Raw genomic sequence first — 19,252 nt, 5'->3', positions numbered from 1 at the left:
TTAATGAATGGTTGGATGGATGAACTGTTGGATGGATGGATGAATGGATGGTTGGATGGATGGACAGGTGCTTGGATGAATGCATGGATGGATGGATGAATGAATAGTTGGATGGATGGATAGTTGGACAGATGGTTGGATGGATGGTTGGATGGATGGATGAATGGATGGTTGGATGGATGGACAGGTGCTTGGATGAATGCACGGATGGATGGATGAATTAATAGTTGGATGGATGGATAGTTGGACAGTTGGATGGACGGATGGTTGGATGGATGATTCTATGGATGGATGCTTGGATGGATGGATGGATGGATGAATGGATGTTGTATTGATGGACTGTTGGATGGATGGATGAATGGATGGATGGATAAACCGACGGATGGAAGAATGGATGGTTGGATGGATCAATGGATTGAATTTATCCTTATCTATGTTAATATACAGTATGGTGTATTTACATAGAGTTAATGTTTAACTAAAAATTTGAGTTATCTATTATAATTTATTTGATGACAATTAACCGTTTTTCAGTACCAAAAAAAAAACAAATTACAAAAAGGAATTTTCTTTTTTAAACCGTTTAATGTTTGTTGTTACATACTGAGCACGTTTAACATGAAGACAGACAAAAACAGTGTCTGAGCTAAAGTTTGTCCACAGTGGATTAAAGCTTAACAAAAACAAGTGAATTGAATTTTAGGTCAGATTTTCTTATTACGTTTATTTTTATACAAATTTATATAAATCACCGTGACTGCTGGATAAGGGGAACAGTGACCTGAATAGGAAGAAGCGGGTAAAGATAATGGATGGATGGATGGATGGACAGATGGACGGACGGATCTTGAGGATGAGTTCTGGCTCCAGATGTTGCATTGTTGAGGAAACAAAACACCTAAAAAACTTCAACATATTTTTAGTCTGTGAACAATCACAGATTTTCATGCAAAGATTAAATTTATCTTATTAAAATAGTAAAAAAAAAAAAATTAAAAAAGTAAAGAGTTGCTTTTTGTTAGGTTAACTTTACAACATTATTCATAGAAGCCGTTTGTTGAACGTATTATCTTCTCTTTGCTGACGTCTTGGCTTCAGAGTTTTGTTCTGGCTTCCTTTTAGCTCCTGCATTCTTCTGGGGTCCTGTTAGTTCACAGAAACAGATTGAAGACAACGATTAATACGCTCAAATTCGGTTCAGTTCAAGTTGTTATTAAGATAACGGAGATCAAGACTAATGGCACTCATTGCAAATAGAGAACATGACAAAGTGATCCTGAATATGAAACTGTGCAGTTTGAAGGAGTTTACTCCAGTAGGTTTCAGTAAATATTGATATACGTGTCTGGAATGCGGGAACGCACTCAGCGTAAACAAAGCACCGTGTGGAAGCTCGAGTCACGTGACTGATTAAGCTGACCATAATCTGCGTAGGTAAACAAGCACGGCACACCTGGAGAATCATCGGGGGTCGAGCAGGGCGGTGTAGTTCCATAAAGACAGAGCCCAGGATTCAAAACACATGCAGCTTTTTCAAAACATTAATTTAGTGTTGTAACTTTTTAATTTTCGACGTAAACAGCATTTATAGTCGTCATGGCTGATCTGTTTTCAGTTGCTTCAGCTGTTTCTGCAGGTAAACAAAGGCACGTGCTAAATGCAGCCATGCACCAGTTACTGTACTGTGGGAGTTCTGCTCTGCAGCTCCAGCACCCACAGCCAGACTCTAACCAGCAGCACCTGAGGATCATCAGCTTGATGAGCATGAGGAGCATAAAAGGCTGCAGAAGACATTCAGCCAGCGCTGGAGCGCTACCTGCCAACAGTATCTTGTTTGAGCTTTTTATTCGTGTCTAAAACCAAATATTAATGATTTTGTATTCTCTCTGCACCTCCAGTGATTAACCCGTGATGTCCTCCTGTCTCATGAATCCTCCTCTGTGGACCTCGAGCTCCTCTGCGCCTCTTCAGCTGCCTCCACACCTTCCTACCACTTGCCGAACGTCTGCCTTTGTTCAGACGTGCACCTCCTTTTCCTGGAACCATTTGGGTCAGCTCTTCCCATGTTTGACCTTGATCTCCATCATAAGCAGGACCAGCAATAACATTATCACACTTGACTACAAGAACTCTAATCATCTCTTTGCTCTTCAGGGTTCCAGCCTCAGTACCACCACCTTCATGTCCTCTCTAACTGCATCCATATATCTCCTCTTTGTCTTTTACCTGGCAGCTGCATTTCTAACATCCTTCTACCAGTATACCCACTGTCCCTCCTCTTGACATGTCCAAACCATCTCAGTCTGGCTTCCCTAACTTTATCTCCCAGTTGTTCAACCTGTGCTGTACCTCTGATGATCTCATTACTAATCTTATCCATCCTTGTCACTGCTAAGGAGAACCTTAGCATCTTCATTTCTGCTAGTTCCAGTTCTTCTGTCTTTTTGTCAATGCCACAGTCTCTAGACCATACAATATAGCTGGTCTCACCACTGTCTTGTAAACTTTTCCTTTGACCTTTGCTGACACCTTTTTTGTCACAAATCACCCCTGAAACTTTTCTCCATCCACTCCATCCTGCCTGGACTCTCTTTTTCACTTCTTTACCTCCCTCTCCATTTTCCTGGACAGTGGACCCCAAGTACTTGAAGTCCTGCAACTTTGTGACCTCTGCTCCTTGTAGCCTCACTGTTCCACCTCCTTCCTTTCATTCACACACATGGACTCTGTCTTACTACAGCTGACTTTCATTCCTCTTCTTTCAAGTGCATACCTCCACCTCTCCAAGTTCTCTTCCACCTGTTCCCTGTTCTCACCACAGATCACAATGTCATTTGCAAACATCATAGTCCACGGGGATTCCTGCCTGACCTCATCTGTTAGTCGTCCATCACCAGAGCAAACAGAGCAGATCTCTGATGCACTCCCACCTCCACCTTGAAGCTGTCTGTCAATCCAACAGCACATCTCACCACTGTCCTGCTGTCCTAACACATGCCCTGTACCAGTCTAACTTACTTTTCTGCCACTCCAGAGTTCCTCATGCAATACCACACCTCCTCTCTTGGCACTCTGTCATATGCTTTTTCTATCCGGTATGGTTTCGCTTTGATGAACTCGCATTATGGTTTTGGCAAAAATGTTTTCCATCGGATGCCATTCCTGACACAACACTCACCATTTACCCAGGCTTAGGACCTGCACAAGAGATACACTGGCTTGTGCTCCCTAGTGGCTGGTTGGGTGGATATTTTTTGATCAACCAGCCGCACTCCAACGTAAGAGAGTACCTTTGTTTGGACTTTTAGTCTTTGACTCCGGTTTAGTTTTCAGCTCCACCTGTAGCTCCACCTCTACAGGATAATGATCACTGATTCGAAGAGCCTTGGACAATAAAGACAAACGCATGATGAATTTCAACACTGAGTATCTCTTTTAAATTAAAACATTTAACCAGTTTTGATGGTCAGACAAAGAAAGACCTAGAAAACAAATGAATCTCACGTCTTTATCAGTCAGACTGAACTCTTTCTGAAAGTTCAAAGCCCTGGCAGAGTTGGGTACGATGGCTTTCAGCATATCACTTCCATACACCACAATCCTGTTTGCAGAAAATAAAAAAAATCGTCAACAGTGCAATTCTAAACTTTTATTTTCTGCTCTAAAAATACAGAATCAATGTTCACAAAAGGCAGTTTATTAACTAGAACAATAAACGTTATCATGCTTCTGGTTTCCTTATTACTTTGAAGAGTTGAACTTCGATCATGCAGGTACAGTCGTGTAAAAAAAATAACCTCCATGCATCCAGACATACTGTAATACAAACCAGGATTTGATACTAAAAAAGCAGGTTTTGGTCATCTCTTGGGATGTTTTTTGGGTCTAACATTCTCTAATGATTACTATTTACTAGCTGAAATAATCAGTTCCTCAGAGTTGAGGAAGAAAACAGGTTAATTAAAAAAAATGACAAAGCACGTCACATGCTGGCAAGAAAAGTGGAAGCGCATGTTCGGCTACACCATGTTTGACCACTTTCAGCACGATCACCTCAGACCACCTGTGAAGCACGGCGGTGGAGGGCTGAAGGTTTGGGCGTCTTGCAGTCATTGAGTCGATCATGAACTGTAGACCCAAGGACTCTAGTGGCAAACATGAGGTCTGACAACCAAAGCTTGGACCAAAATAAGTTATGCACGACCAAGACCCCAAACCCCTTCCGGTACATGAAATGAATCCTTTTTTTACACCAAATTACCAAACTGAAATTAAAAGTTTAATGGTTTTCTTTAAAACAGGGTGTAAATCTGCGTGGTGACAGAGGTGACTCGCCTGTCGTAGGTGTTGTCGTTGCAGTTACTGGTTGTTGTGTCGACGCTGTCGTCGATCAGCCACCGAAAAGGTTCACTGCAGATGCGCAGTGAGCCTTTCTTCTTCTCTGAAAGATATCGACCATCTGCATTGAAGTCTCCTAAAATCATAATATTCTGCCAAGAAAAGAACATGAGTCTCAAGCACGTGTGTCGTCATTAATGTTGAAAGTCAGATCATTTAACAAAAGGCTAAAGCCAACCAAAGATAAAAGCACATTAAGTTAATAATAATAATAATTTTATTTAAAAAGCGCCTTTCAGGACACCCATGGACACTTAACAGTAAGAAACATAGAAAGATTGTGTAAAAACAAACAACAAGCACAGTGAAAGATAAACAGGAATAAATTGAAATATAAAATACATAAAGAATATAAAATACGTACAGAATATAAAATATATGAAGAATATAAAATACATACAGCAAAGTTAAGGATAAGCGAGTCTAAAGAGATGTGTTTTCAGAGCAGTCTTGAATATAGAAAGAGAGGTGGTGTTTCTTAAGTCAGGGGGCAGAGAGTTCCAGAGATGAGGAGCAGAGCAGGTGAAGGCCCTGCTCCCCATGGTGGAGAGGCGGGCAGAGGGTACATGGAGGTGTAGTGAAGAGGAGGATCTGAGAGAGCGAGAGGGGATGGAGATGTGTAGGAGGTCAGACAGGTAAGGAGGGGCAAGGTTGTGGATAGCTTTGAAAGTGAGAAGAAGAATTTTGAAAACGATGCGTGATTTAACCGGGAGCCAGTGGAGCTGCTGCAGGACAGGAGTGATGTGGTTATAGGAGGAGGTTTGAGTGATGACACGGGCAGCTGAGTTCTGGACCAATTGCAGCTTCTGGAGAGATTTGTTGGGGAGGCCATGAAGAAGGGAGTTGCAGTAGTCAATCCGAGAAGTCACAAGACTGTGAACAAGGATGTTCTGTGGAGCGGGGTGTGAGAGAAGGGTGGAGACGGTTAATATTTCAGAGATGGAAATAGGCAGACCGAGTGACGTTGTTGATGTGTGAAGTGAAGGAGAGAGTGGTGTCAAGGATGACACCAAGACTCTTGACCTGAGGCGAGGGGGATAGCAGAGAGTTGTTAAGGGGGATGAGAAGATGTTCTGATTTTGAAATAGAGTTTTTAGTACCGACAAGAATGATTTCTGTTTTGTTACTGTTTGGTTGTAGGAAATTGTTAGAAAACCAATGATTTAGCTCATTGAGACAGTCGGTGAGGATGGAGGGTGGGTGGGTGGAGTTTGGTTTTGTTGACAAGTAGAGCTGTGTGTCATCAGCATAACAGTGAAAATGGACACCAAATTTGCGGAAGATGTGACCTAGAGGAAGGAGGTAAATGATGAAGAGGAGGGGTCTGAGGACAGAGCCTTGGGGGACACCCGTGGAGACGGGGGAAGACTGGGAACGAAAGGATTTAAGCTGAATGAATTGAGTGTGGTCAGAGAGGTATGATTTGAACCAGTCTAACGGAGTACCTGAGATGCCAATGGAGGTTAGTCTGTTGAGGAGGATAGAATGACAGATTGTGTCGAAGGCAGAACTTAAATCCAGTAGAATGAGGATAGACAGAAGAGCAGAGTCAGCAGCAAGAAGAAGGTCATTATTTATTTTTATTAGAGCTGTTTCGGTGCTATGGTGGGGGTAAAAACCAGATTGAAACTCTTCATAAATGTTATCTTTGGATAGGTGAGAGTGAAGTTGACTAGCAACAGCTTTTTCAAGAACTTTGGAAATAAAGGGCAGATTAGAGATCGGACGAAGATTACTGAAGTTGGTAAAGTCAAGACCTGGTTTCTTGATGATGGGGGTGATGGCTGCAGATTTGAAAGCTGTGGGAACAATGCCAGAGGTTAGGGAGGAGTGGATGATGTTAGTGATGATGGGGAGCAGAGACGGGAGACAGGATTTAACAAGAACTGTGGGAAATGGATCAAGTTGACAGGATGGGGACTTAGACTTGCTGATAATGTCAGCAATGTCATCAGCAGAGGGGAGGGAGAAGACAGAGGGAGGGAGGGAGGGAGGGAGGGGAGAGTTCAACATAGATGCTGGGGGCGGTATTTGGTCCAAGGTGTTTATGAATTGAAAGAATCTTTTCATTGAGACAGACATCAGAGAGTTGCAAAATTCTGTGGAAACCATGTGAGAGGGTAATGAGTTAGGAGATGGTTAAGGAGAGAGAACAAAGTCTTTGAATTGCCAACATTGGAACTGATGATGTCAGAGAAGTAGCTGGATTTGGCTTGAGAAATACTGTCCTTATACTGGATGATGTGCTTAATCAAAGTGAGGTAACACAACTGTGTGAGAATCACTTGAGTTATTAAAAATTAATTCAGCTACAACTTTAAAACCTTTGACAACACAGCAACTCTCAGAGGCTGAAGTTTATCTGTTCTGAGTTAACCTGACATTAAGCTAAAGTGTTTTATTCAATCAGTTTGAACATTATTTTGACTGATTTTATAAAACCTACATCAATCTTCCATTCCTTCCTGATCTCCTCCACCACATCATAGAGCTCATCCACTTCCTTCTTAGCGTCCTCAGGCTTGGTGTGGACTGGGATCAGAACCAGGTCCTTCAAAACTGGATGGATACACAAAAACAGGAAACAGAATCCTAAACGCTCAACACACCGAAACAGAGTACTTGATCCAACTTCCCAATTATGTTTTTATACTAATATGCACCACCTGAAAATATCCAAGCTGGTCTCACTCACGCCTCAGCGACTGAAGAACATTTTTAGACTTGATTAAAATGTGAACTGTTCTCTGTTGCAACATGACGGAGTCATAACCTTTAGAGCACTTTCATTACACTAGAATAATGCAATTGAAAGGAATGATGAATGTTAAAACATTAAAGACAAAGGCAAAATACATTTTTGACTGAAGTGAGCACATAATTAGCATAACAGGGGAGTTATCATGATAAGGGCCTGTGCTAAAAAAAAAAAAGATTTAGGATATATTTATATAAAATCTGCAACACTTTATTATCATAAAAACAAAACTAATAATGTTTACAAGATTTTACAATGACCTAAACATCATGACTAGACCTCAAAAGCAACGCTGAACTACTTCAGTACATAGATAAAGGTTTAGTCACCTGTGAAATAAATACTTTAAAGAAATATTTTACTTTTAACATTTTGAATATCAGAGCATACCGTACCATCCCATCCCATCCCATACATCCCATCCCATCCCAGACATCCCATCCCATCCCATCCCATACCATACCATACCATCCCATACATCCCATCCCATCCCATACATCCCATCCCATACCATCCCATCCCATACCATCCCATCCCATCCCATACATCCCATCCCATACCATCCCATCCCATCCCATCCCATCCCATCCCATCCCATACATCCCATCCCATCCCATACATCCCATCCCATCTCATCCCATCCCATCCCATACCCATACCATACCACTTTATTTATAAAGCACTTAAAAACAACAACAAGGCCAACCAAAGTGCTGTACAGTAAAAACAAAATATGTAAAGGAAACCAGATTAAATACATAGATCCAAATAGGTAAAGATAAGAACTAAATGGCTAAAATTATAGAATACAAATGAGTTAAAATCAACTTGTACAGGGCCAAAAGCCAGGGAGTAAAAGTAAGTTTTTAATCAAGACTTAAACACAGTAAGCGAGGGAGCCTGCCCGACATGCAGTGGTAACTCGTTCCACAGTTTTGGACCTGCAACAGAGAAGGCCCTGTAACCTCTGAAATTAAAACGAGTCCCTGGAACCAATGAAAGCATCTGGTCTGCTGACCTCAGAGAGCACTGTGGGACATATGGCTGCAGCAGATCAGCAAGAAAGGAGTGGGCAGAATGTTTCAGAGATTTAAAAACATGCAGAAGGATTTTAAAATTAATTTGGAAGTGAACTGGGAGCCAGTGAAGGGAGGCCAGAACTTCCCTTCCCATCTACAAAAGGTTATAGATGAGCCTTCCTTGTGATGGTAGAAGAGTTGGGCACAAATAGCACACACCTTTACTTTCAAGCATTGATCTTGATTTTAAAATGTTCCCGAAACATCGAAACACACCTGTGTTGAGACACCTGAAGTGCAGGATGTAGGGCTCCCTGGCAAAAGCGTCTTCGTCTCCAGGCTGATTGTCTTTGTACTGATAATTCTTCACCAGCTCCACCTCGTCTCTTCTGAGAGGCACAAAAGTCACAAGTGTATTTCTGTTCCAGCAGGAACACAGTTTTTTTTTTTTTTTTTCGCCGATCATTACGGTCACTGTGACGATAATTTACCATCACCAACAACCCCGACTTTATTAGAGTGAATGAATCGAGTCCAACCTGTAGAAATAAACAAACTGCTCCTTGTAGGTGTCTCGACCCAGACTGGAGCTGTAGGCCATTTCATAGGAATGTTCCCTAAAATAAAAACGGTCAAATGTATGGCAGTTGTGAGTCTCTGTCTCGGACTGAATGTTCACAGAAAATTCAGCTTCTCTTGTTGATAAAAAGTTCAAACTCACGAAGTTTTGTTGAGTTTCTCAAGCAGCATCTTCTTAGCTTTGTTGTCTTTATCCACAACCTCCAGTATCACCACCACGCTGTACCGAGAGATGATCTGAGACAAACACATTTTTGTGTTTTAATGGTTCATTGTTAAACTTTGTGCTGAAACGTTGTGTATAGATAAAAATCAGCGATCATTGCCTGGATAAGATGATCGGAGACGAAGCTGTCTGAGACTTTTTTAAGCCCCAGGTTCTTCACATTGAAGGCCGCTACTTTCATTTTGACTTCATTAAGGAGGGAAAAAGATAATATAACAAAGTATGAGTATGAAAATAACATTTAGTTCATATTACAAATAAAAGAAAATTACTAATAAGAAGGCACTGAAGCAGACAGACTGTGACGAATTTGAGAAATAGCCACACTTTGGTCAGTGGATTGTTTCAGTTTCACATTAATAAAACGCTTTTGCTAACCCTGCTGCTGTCCTTGGGTCAAAACGGCTCTTGAGGCCTCAGTTTTAAGACAAAGGCCTCAGGAGGTTTTGACACAAGGACAGCAGGAGGGTTAAACATGGTCACTAGTAAAAAAAAAAAGCAATAAAATTATCAAATGGAAAATGAAAGCATCGTACAGAAGTTTTAAAGTAATGATCATTTTTTTTTAACTTTTGTTTTCAAGGAATCAGATTACTTTTTTAAAATGGTCTTTAGCATTGGTTCCTGAAGGTCTTCTAATATTTATTTTTGTAAATAACCTGTTGGTTTTTAATTTCCGTCCAGGTATTTGTTCAGATAAAATAAAATGACTGGACATCAAGGTTCGTGCTCAATAATCCAGGCAGAAAATCCAACAAAGTTCAGTCAGGTCATCCGGACGGTTTATTTATTTTACTTTTGTTGAGACGTTTTGTCCTTCATCCTGATTCGTCCTCCGTCTTGAAATGATTATTGAGCATGAACTTTGATGTTTTGAGCCACTATATGGCTGCCTCAGAGGAGACGGAGGGCCCCAGACACCATCTTATCACCAGCAAACTGGTTGGTCCACTATGTGGGTGTGCTGCTTGTGGGGCTAAGTTTGTTGTGGTTACTTGGATTGATGAAGTCCGTTGGATGAAGGATGAAACGTCTCAGCAAAAAACTGACTGAACTTTGTTGGAAAGTTACTGGACTATTTGAAAAGAAATGCCTTTTTTGTGGCTACTTAGTTTGAATAATTTAATCCTTAGAAACAAACTCATTGTCTACAAAGTTATCTAAGTTTTTGAACACTTAAACAAAATTATTTTCAAGTTAAAGCTGCGTAACAAGCACCCAAACTTCAGCTGACTGAACATCGTCATGGTTCATTGTGTTAAACGTTATTTAAAAAAAAAAAAAGCAGCTTAAGGGCAGAAACGTTTTGCATAAAGATATTTTATCTGCAGCAGTAAATTTCAGTCTGCAAAGTGTAAACTGAATTAATTCACTGTTTGTTTCCTGTTTGTGGAATACTGATGATCATCAGGGAAAATGTAGAAGTGAAATACTTACAGCCGTAGTTGAGCTGAAAGCTGCAGCAGTCCAAGTGTCAGCAGAGGCTGAAGCAAACTGGACTGGTTAAACAACAGGAAGTGTTTTTATCAGAGCTGAACATGAGCTAAAACACTCCCACCAGCCCCCACTGTCAGCTGCACACTTCCTGCAGGTCTCCACTTGAGATCAGACTCAAACGTCACAGGCGTCACTTCATTCATCCGTTTACGATCACATTTGTTTCACTTTCTAAATTATTTGAAATGAATGAGTTGTGGTGCACAAATGATGAGCAGCAGTCACGAGGACGTGTCTCAGGACTGGATAGTTCCTTTCTTCCTGATGTGGTTTCAAAGAGGAAGATTTTGAAAAAGTAAATAAAAAAAGAGGAAGAGAAGCAGCTGCAAGTCAAACTGCACATAATAAGTGACAAAAAGAACTTACATTTTTCTTAATGAAATGTTTGGCCTTAGTTTATAGACAATAATCTGATGTGGAATTCCCGAGGGCACATCTGGGATTAAATTATTTTGCACGACTGTACCTCGTAAAAGTTGTTCATTACCTCGAGCAAGCTGTGCGGTGTGCACTAATGACAAACTGTCCACAAAACAAACAGGTGGTGGTGGTGGGGGGGCAGTGGGTGTGTGCATTCCATCAAAGAGGAATTCTGCACAGGTTACAGGCCCCAGCCTGCAGAAAATGAGATGTCCAGGCAAGAGTTGATGATTGCCACTGGCTGTGTGCGTGTGCATGAGGCATGCACGTTCAAACAATTAAAGTAGCCTCCACATCTGCAGATTAATCCGTTATCATTTACAGCTAATAATAAACTTGTAATAATAATAATAATGAACACATCTGCAGATTAATCCGCTATCATTTACAGCTAATAATGAACTTGTAGTAATAATAATAAAGAACACATCTGCAGATTAATCCGCTATCATTTACAGCTAATAATGAACTTGTAGTAATAATAATAATGAACACATCTGCAGATTAATCTGTTTACAGCTAATAATAGACAGTAACAAAGTTAAAACACAGCAAACACTCATCACAGCAAAGAATGGTACGTTTTTTTATTGCACATGTAAAAAGTACATTTCAACAAGATCTGGTCACAGTTTTATTCAAAACACTTCAGGCGACGTGAATATCCTGATGCATGCTCAATAATCCAGGTGAATGGATCTAACCAGGTCCTCTGGACGAGTTCTTTGTTGTTTATCCAGAAGACTTCTTCAGTCTGAGGGGCTGCAACATAAGACAGCGGTAAAGCCATCCCCAGATTCAGAAACCTCACAAATCAAGAGTGCTCGATTACAACAACCTTTATGGCTGGACCGGGACCGTGCACGTCCACACACTACATGCGCTTACAAACGCACATTAAAGTTGAAATTTCTTTAAAACCCTGCATTTTATTTTCCTCAACCTTGGTGAGAAACATCCTTTAAATGAGTTGAGCACAAGTCAAACGTGTGGTGCTGATGTTGTTTTTGTATTTCAGTCGCCCACAAACACAAAGAGACTAACGCTGTGCGTGGAAGTGCAGTCAAATGATAATATCTTTAAAACCCCACAGATGACTTTCCTCAAACTTGGTGGGAAACTTGCTTTAAAAGTGTGGAATCAAAGTAAGAAAATCTACGTGCGATGTTGCTTTTTTACACGCTATTCTCCTTCAAACAGCAGGGCCACACGCAACGGTGCATGCACAAATACAGGTTATCGAGCGCTCTGGATTTGGGCGAGAGCTTCTGAATCCAGGGATGGCTTTACCGCCGTGTTACAATAAGGGTAGGGGCAAGTGTAAAGTAGATAGTCCAGGCAAACTGGACAAACTGGAACTGATTTAAAAAAAAAAAAAAAAAAGGGTAGAGTCGAGTCAAATTTATTTAAAAACTGCAGCAGTTACCGAAGTGTTTCACAATAAAAATCAATGTCAGTAATTCAAAGAAAATAAACAAATTAAAGCATCAAAAGAAAAACATAAAACTCAAAAATGATTAAATATTAAATCAAATCACACTGGGTGAAAAGTCAGTGAAAACAGACGTGTTTTTAAAAGAGATTTAAAAGCAGGAAGTGAAGTGGCCTGTCTAACTTGGGGGGGCAGATTGTTTCAGAGTTTAGGGCCCACGACTGAAAAAGCTCGATCTCCTCTGAGCTTCAATCTGGTTTTTGGAACAACCAAAAGATGATCTCAGCGCCCGAGAAGGAACATATGTAGGTCAGGGAGAAATGAGGGTGCAAGGTCATTTATGCGTTTAAAGGTCAACAGGAGGATTTTAAATCTATTCTGTTACGTGCAGGGAGCCAGTGAAGGGAAGACAGAACTGGTGAAATGTGCTTCAACCTACGAGTTCCTGCTGCAGCGTTCTGGACGAGCTGGAAACGGGAAACTTCAATTAAATTTATTTATAGAGCACCAAGTCACAACAGAAGTCATGTCAGGGCACTGAGTGGACTCATGCTCTTAAGATAAGATAGAACTTTATTGATCCCGCAGAAAATTGTTGTAATTTTCAATGATGATTTATATTAGCTTTACTTCTTCTACTACCACTACTACCACTACTACTACTAACTAATAATATATTCAATTTAGGCCGTTTTTCCAAACACTCAAGGATGCTGTACAGAGAAAGATAATGAAATGCAAGAAAAAAAAACAGGTAAAGCAAATACGCAAAACAAAGAAATAATGAAACAAAACAGAATCACAGGGAGTCCGTTCCACAAATGAGCAGTGGGAGGAACTCCAGGTCCACATGGTACTGATACATGAATATGATGATTATTTTACTTTTCATGTCTCGTAACAGGTGAGGCTCCGCCTCCACTAAGTCAGTACTAACCCACCTGTATGGGTCCCATGCAGCTAAATGATGCTTCTGTCCAGAAGCCACCATCAAACAATCTGTTCTCAGCAAACAAGGACCAGCCACAACTCGATGCACGTCATATGAAGAAACCAGTGTTGGACTCTTTGGTTTGTTCTTGCTCCTTCCAGGTAATTGTTGTTGGGTTGAGTGGGACGGAGCGAACGCTGGAAGTCTCTGACAGAAATGTTTTCTGTCCCCTCCAAACGCTGCACTGCCTCAATGCAACATCCTCTGATTGAGTTCAGGTCACTATTTGTTGCGTAACGCCACATGATTTGTTAAGTTTAAGTACCAAATGAAATTCAGACTGTTTACCAAGTACTGTAGTTCCTTCTTGCTTGACTTACACTCCGGGTGGATCCGGTCCCCTCATGACATCATGCACATCCTCTCTTCTCACAGAAAGTCCATGTTGTGTGGTTTGGGCACGCATCCAGCCATAACCATGAAGCTGTCCAGAAGACTGAAGTTCTCTCCCGACAAGCCAGAATATTCCCTGTACTGTGTCCTCTTACACCAAGTATTCTTTTTAAATATCGCTCACTGATGCGACACACGTGCCTTTTGGCAAGCACAGACTGAATATCTATGACTGATTTAAAACAAAACTCCATGAACCTGAAACACACGTAGAGACTGTTCCATTGTTGTTGTCAGAGAGGCAACACTAAAGTATTGTGTGGAAACACAAAAATACTGTACAATCCTTGATGTCTCTTTGGGGGCTCCGTAGCACAGATCTGCAGAAAAATTATTTTTATTTAATTATTAGGTTTATAATAAACATAAAGACTGCAAAGACATATAACATTAAGAATTATTTAATTACATCACATATGAAATAAAGGTTTGTGGTTTTACTCCTGGGAGCGAAAACTCCCACACTGTTCACGATTACTTTCCATTTGTAGTTGCCCTGGCAACCACTTCGGCTGTTAATTTCTGTCCGTCACTGAAACCGATTGAAGCAGGTTTATGATGAACCTGTTGAGAAGTGAGTCCTAATCAATCAAGAAGTCATTTTCTGAGTTTAAACCTCCGATTAATGTCACCTTGTTCGCAGACTTTTCAGGAAACGCATCAAAATGTTTGAAAAACGACCAAAACAGAATATTTGAAGGAATTGTTCTGTCGGATTTAAATACAACTTATGGACAAACCACATATTAACTGGAGTGATGATTAAAAAAAGATGTTGCCACATAAGAAACTGAGATTTGGATTTCTGAACATCAAAATAGAAAAAAAAAACAAATGTTTGAATTGAAAATGATTATTTTCCATCCAGAATACGGAGAAAATAAAATAAATTGTGGAATTGTGGCGGTCGTCCAGCACTCAGAAACAGATTAAGACATCACTCTGGACATGTTCTCATCGGTCCAAACGTCCAGCGTCTCTGTCATATTAAGGCTGGGGTCAACGTCGTGGGCACCGGGGGTTGACTTTAACGTTCGGCTTCGTCACTGCTCGATCTGCTGCGTGTCTGTGATGGTTGAGACGGCGCCCTGGCCTTTGCTGACGTCACTAATACACGCCCACTGGCCATCCATCGACTCCTTCCACAGCGTCACCTACGATAAACAAGAAGCTGCAGCATTAGGAAAAAGAAAACGCATAAAGGTGTGTCGAATTTAGAAAACCACAAGCTTTAACATTTCCTTTTAAGGAACAACAGAAGCTCCACATTTACGTCTAATTTAAAATGAGGTTAGCAACACAAGGTGAAAAATGTTTTACGTTATTTTTAATGGAAATATGGAGGTTAGAGGGGTAAAGTGGCTGTTTAATTGGTCAAACTTTACCTTGTTGTCTCCACCTGAAACAGCCAGTATGTTTCCAGTGATGGACCAGCTGACGTGCCAAACCACGTCGTTGAACTTGTGGAGCAATTTGGCCGTCCACGTGTTGCCTGCAGGGTCATCACATGTCCAAATAAACACGCGTCCATCCTGGAAGAAGCCCAGAGAGTATGCATTTACTTTTAACCCAATAAACACTTTAAAAAGTTCAAATTGTATGAAAGCAAAAGAATGGTGCGATTTAAATAAGTGTAAGTTGGAATGGGACAAGAAAAACTGATTGGAGGTCCTTCAATAATCTTAATAATAATTGCTTCTGGTGCGGTGACAAGAGTTTAAGAGTTTCTCACTATGGTTTTGTGGATCATCAGCCTGAAAGTTTGAGAACTGCTTTAAATAAAAGTTGAGATTACAATATATTGTATAAAGAAATAATGCTACAATCATTCTAGTCTTTTTCAGCCGTTTGCTCTAAAGAGGTTAGAAAGTGTAATATTTGGCCCCATCTAGTGGTAAAGAGGTGTAATTACACACAGAAGTTTTAAATTAACTGCTAATGAAATGCAGAAAAGTTGTTAAGATAAACAGTTTTTAGATCTTTAGAGCAAAGTCTAGTCTTTGATTAATAAAACCAGAAATGATATTTTGTTGAATCTCACCTGGGAGCAGCTGGCGATGGTGCTGGTGGGAAGACCGATGGAAGGAGCCCAGCCGACGTCTCTCACCCAGTCACTGTGCGCCTCCAGCTTCTGGTCCTCCTTCCACTGACCGTCTTCTTCTCTGCAGGAATGATTCGATTTTAATAAAAGAAAAATTTGATTTTAAGGTTTGCCGACTTTTGTCCCCCCCCCCCCCCCCATTAGAACCACTAAAGCTCTGCTGGACAGAAACATACTTCCAGAGTTTGACCAGGTTGTCGCAGCCTCCGGAGACGAAGCGTTTGACGTAGTTTGGCTTTTGCCCCGACGGCTGATCGATCAGGCTGCCTGGAACTAAAGCAGGAGCCCAACTCACTGCGTTACAACCGATCTGCAGCAGAAACACGGCTCGTCATTCAAGACACTTGACACGCAAAACAAACACGTCAGAGCAGAGAAATGGCATTTTCCGTGAAAATGTAGTAAATGCCAAGGGCTCAACAAAAAAGAAGCAGAATCAAAAGAGGCAAAAGGCTAGCTTGAAACTAAACGTAGCAAGGGGTTAGCAAAAAGAAAAAAGTAGCAAAGTCCTGCCTCAAAGCTAAAAGTACATAAAGAGTACTGGTAGTCAAATACTCATATAGCCAAAAATACCACCTAAAAGCCACAAGTAGCAAATGTTAGCTAAAAGTAGCAAAAGGCTAGATAAAAGATAAGGTATACTAGGAAGACAAAAAAGTGTGTGTGCTAAAGAAAAAAAAAAAAAAAAAAGAATAAAAAAATCGCAGAGATCTCAATGTATTTTATGAGAAACATTACTTTAAATAAAGTTAAATGTTGTGAAAAGTATAAAAGTTACAAAAAAACAAAACTAAGTCACAGCAACGAGCTGAAAGGTTTGATACGTGTGCAGAAATAGTCGGGACGGCAAAAAAACATACGGAAAAATAAAAACTAAGAAAAGAATTTAAACCGAAAGGATCCAGTGGTGATGAGGAACGTATTTGAAGTTGAACTCACAGTGTGTGCGTTGCTGATCTTCTTCACGTCCCACTGCTGATCTCCAGTAAACGTGAGCAGAGAAATCGCCCCGTCGGAGCTGCCGCAGGCCAAGATTAACCCGAACTCATAGGGACCCCAGCAGACTGAGTTCACTGGAAGAAAATCAGGATAAAGTAACAAGACTGACTTCTTCTGACATCAAAATTATTTTAAAATCAATTCCTCCATAGACGACAAGTTAAAGAGATCAGTCAGCCTTTAAGGAAAAGAGTTAACTGATCAGAAAATTAAAACCAAAGAGACGCCAGTATCTAAAAATCTGTTATAAACCTCAAATCCCTCTGCAGCCTCAGAGTGCTGTTAGTGAGGAAGAAGAGGAGACCTTTTCAAATCACCAGAACAGTGATGTGTTTATCACGGTGGACTCCCAACCTGACGACTCGTGTCCGGTGTACTCGTACATCTTGTCCCAGGTGCCGTTCTCCTCCTTCCAGATGATGACTTTACGATCGTAGGAACAGGAGGCCAGAATGTTGCCGAACATGGGGTGAGCCCACGCTACCTGCCAGACCGGGCCTTCATGGCTGCAAAATTCAGACACACCCATGAAACTTGTGTTAAATGTTAATTTAATGTTATATTTTTAATGCTCGATATCTTTGCATTCATGAAAGTAACCAAGTGTTTTCTTAAGTTTTCGCCCTCTCGTGTATTTGAGATTATTTTACCCTCTGAGGTCTGCCACAAGAATCTGTCCTCCATTCCTGACATCAAAGATCTTGACGGTACGGTCCGAGGAACAGGTGGCGAGTCGAGTCCCATAATAATCCATCTGGGCATCGTGCTGAAAGAAAGAAAGTTAACGAGAACGGCACCACTTGTTTTTGATTTCCACGTTCGCTGCAGCAAAAGATCCAAACAAATCTGAATGAGTTTGTGACGTTCAACAAAAACATTAGATAAGTGTTGAAATGTGTTTCCTAAACCTTTATCACACAACCAACATGTGACGTAATCAAATCTCTAGGTACGTTACAATCCACTATTTATATCTTTAAGCAGACATTTAATATTTTTCAGCGATCAAAATTCACACATTGACCCAAATATGATTTCTGAAGCCCCAGAATTTGAAGGATCCAAGGAGAAATTCACGTCTCTCTTTTTTTTAAATCTCCCCCCACCCCTAAAATATTCATGACTTCCTTAAGTCTCAACCAATTTTAACACAGTTTTTATAATTGAAGCTTTAAAACACAAGAGTTCTTTTAGGTTTAATCTTAGATCAGAATTAACACTATCAAATAATCCAAACAAAGACTTCCAATACTCTGTTCTATCCTGATGCATGCTCAATAATCCAGGTAGAAAAATCTAACAAAGTTAAATCAGGACTCTCTTCTAATTATTTTCACTGTTAAGGACAAATAAGTGATGAATCTTTACATTTCATAAGTCAGACAAAACAACAGTTCTCAAATTAGCTGCCATTTGAAACTCAACACATATAGTGACAAACAAGCCGCACTACGCTGTGAAGTGTTTAAATAGTTGTTTTTTTATTTTATTTACTACATAAACCTGTGTGTTTGTGACAATGATGCAACTACTACACTGTAATGCAAACCAACTTCATGCTAGCATTAGCTTCAAGCTTGAGACATAAAAATGATAAATAACCAGAATACTTACAATCATGTCCTCATGCGAGGTGTCCACCGTGTTAATAACGGAAACCTTTAATTGACAAATCATAAAACACAACATTAAGCACAATTATTTACAAATTAAGAGGTTAGCCTTCAGTCGTTAGCTACTGAGCTAACGGTTTGATCGCGACTAAAGCTGACAGTTATCGGTAAAAATTACAAACGTCCTTCAAGAACTTGGTCTGAACCCGGAATAAAAAGTTATCAGACTCACCATGACTTCGGTTAAACACTCGAAAAAGTTCCTTCTTCTCTCTTTGAAATGAATTACTCTGGTCCGCCAAAGTACTCCGACGTGGCAACAAGTACAGGCGCCGCTTCCGCCGAGTCCCACGCCTTTTTTTTTTCCCCCGGAAGGAAACAAAACAGCCAAGCAATGGTTCCACATACGGAAAAGCCCACAGTTAGAAAACTTGTTACCAATTTCCAGAAGAACGCATGTATAAAAATACAATGAACTTTAGGAAATTATAAACAAACAGAGTGGGGAAGCATTTAGGTTCGGTTCACATACTGTCATCCAAAAACAAAAAAAAAATTAACAATAAAATTTTATTTTACTACTACTACTACTACTACTACTACTACTACTACTACTACTACTACTTCTACTACTAATAATAATACTACTACTACTACTACTTCTACTACTACTACTACTACTAATACTACTACTACTACTACTACTACTACTACTAATACTACTACTTCTACTACTACTACTACTTCTACTACTAATAATAATAATAATAAAATAAGTGCTTACTCACGTTATTTTGCCACTAGATAACCAATAATAATAATGGAA

General features: G+C 40.3%; 2 protein-coding genes across 2 annotated transcripts; both read right to left on the bottom strand.

Annotated features, from left to right (window-relative positions):
* Positions 1-1,066: 1,066 nt before the first annotated feature.
* LOC119412658 (deoxyribonuclease-1) lies at positions 1,067-10,481 on the bottom strand. The gene is made up of 10 exons (XM_037679694.1): positions 10,418-10,481; positions 9,081-9,166; positions 8,897-8,991; positions 8,715-8,792; positions 8,452-8,564; positions 6,845-6,957; positions 4,336-4,490; positions 3,505-3,601; positions 3,291-3,384; positions 1,067-1,143 (listed from the first exon to the last, which is right to left on the bottom strand). The coding sequence occupies exons 2-10, from the start codon at positions 9,159-9,161 to the stop codon at positions 1,067-1,069; spliced, it is 903 nt and encodes a 300-aa protein (XP_037535622.1). The 5' UTR covers positions 9,162-9,166; positions 10,418-10,481.
* Positions 10,482-14,098: 3,617 nt separating this feature from the next.
* Positions 14,099-18,796, bottom strand: sec13 (SEC13 homolog, nuclear pore and COPII coat complex component). The gene is made up of 9 exons (XM_037679693.1): positions 18,659-18,796; positions 18,428-18,472; positions 17,464-17,579; positions 17,168-17,319; positions 16,754-16,887; positions 15,991-16,124; positions 15,755-15,875; positions 15,099-15,245; positions 14,099-14,867 (listed from the first exon to the last, which is right to left on the bottom strand). Exons 1-9 carry the CDS (start codon positions 18,659-18,661, stop codon positions 14,757-14,759), a joined length of 963 nt encoding a protein of 320 aa, XP_037535621.1. The 5' UTR covers positions 18,662-18,796; the 3' UTR covers positions 14,099-14,756.
* Positions 18,797-19,252: the final 456 nt, after the last annotated feature.

Source organism: Nematolebias whitei, chromosome 7, assembly GCF_014905685.2.
Source record: "Nematolebias whitei isolate Nwh7 chromosome 7, NemWhi1, whole genome shotgun sequence".
NCBI classification, from domain to species: domain Eukaryota; kingdom Metazoa; phylum Chordata; class Actinopteri; order Cyprinodontiformes; family Rivulidae; genus Nematolebias; species Nematolebias whitei.
The sequence above is the reverse complement of the archived record's forward strand: the minus strand, read 5'-3'. Positions and strand labels throughout refer to the sequence as shown.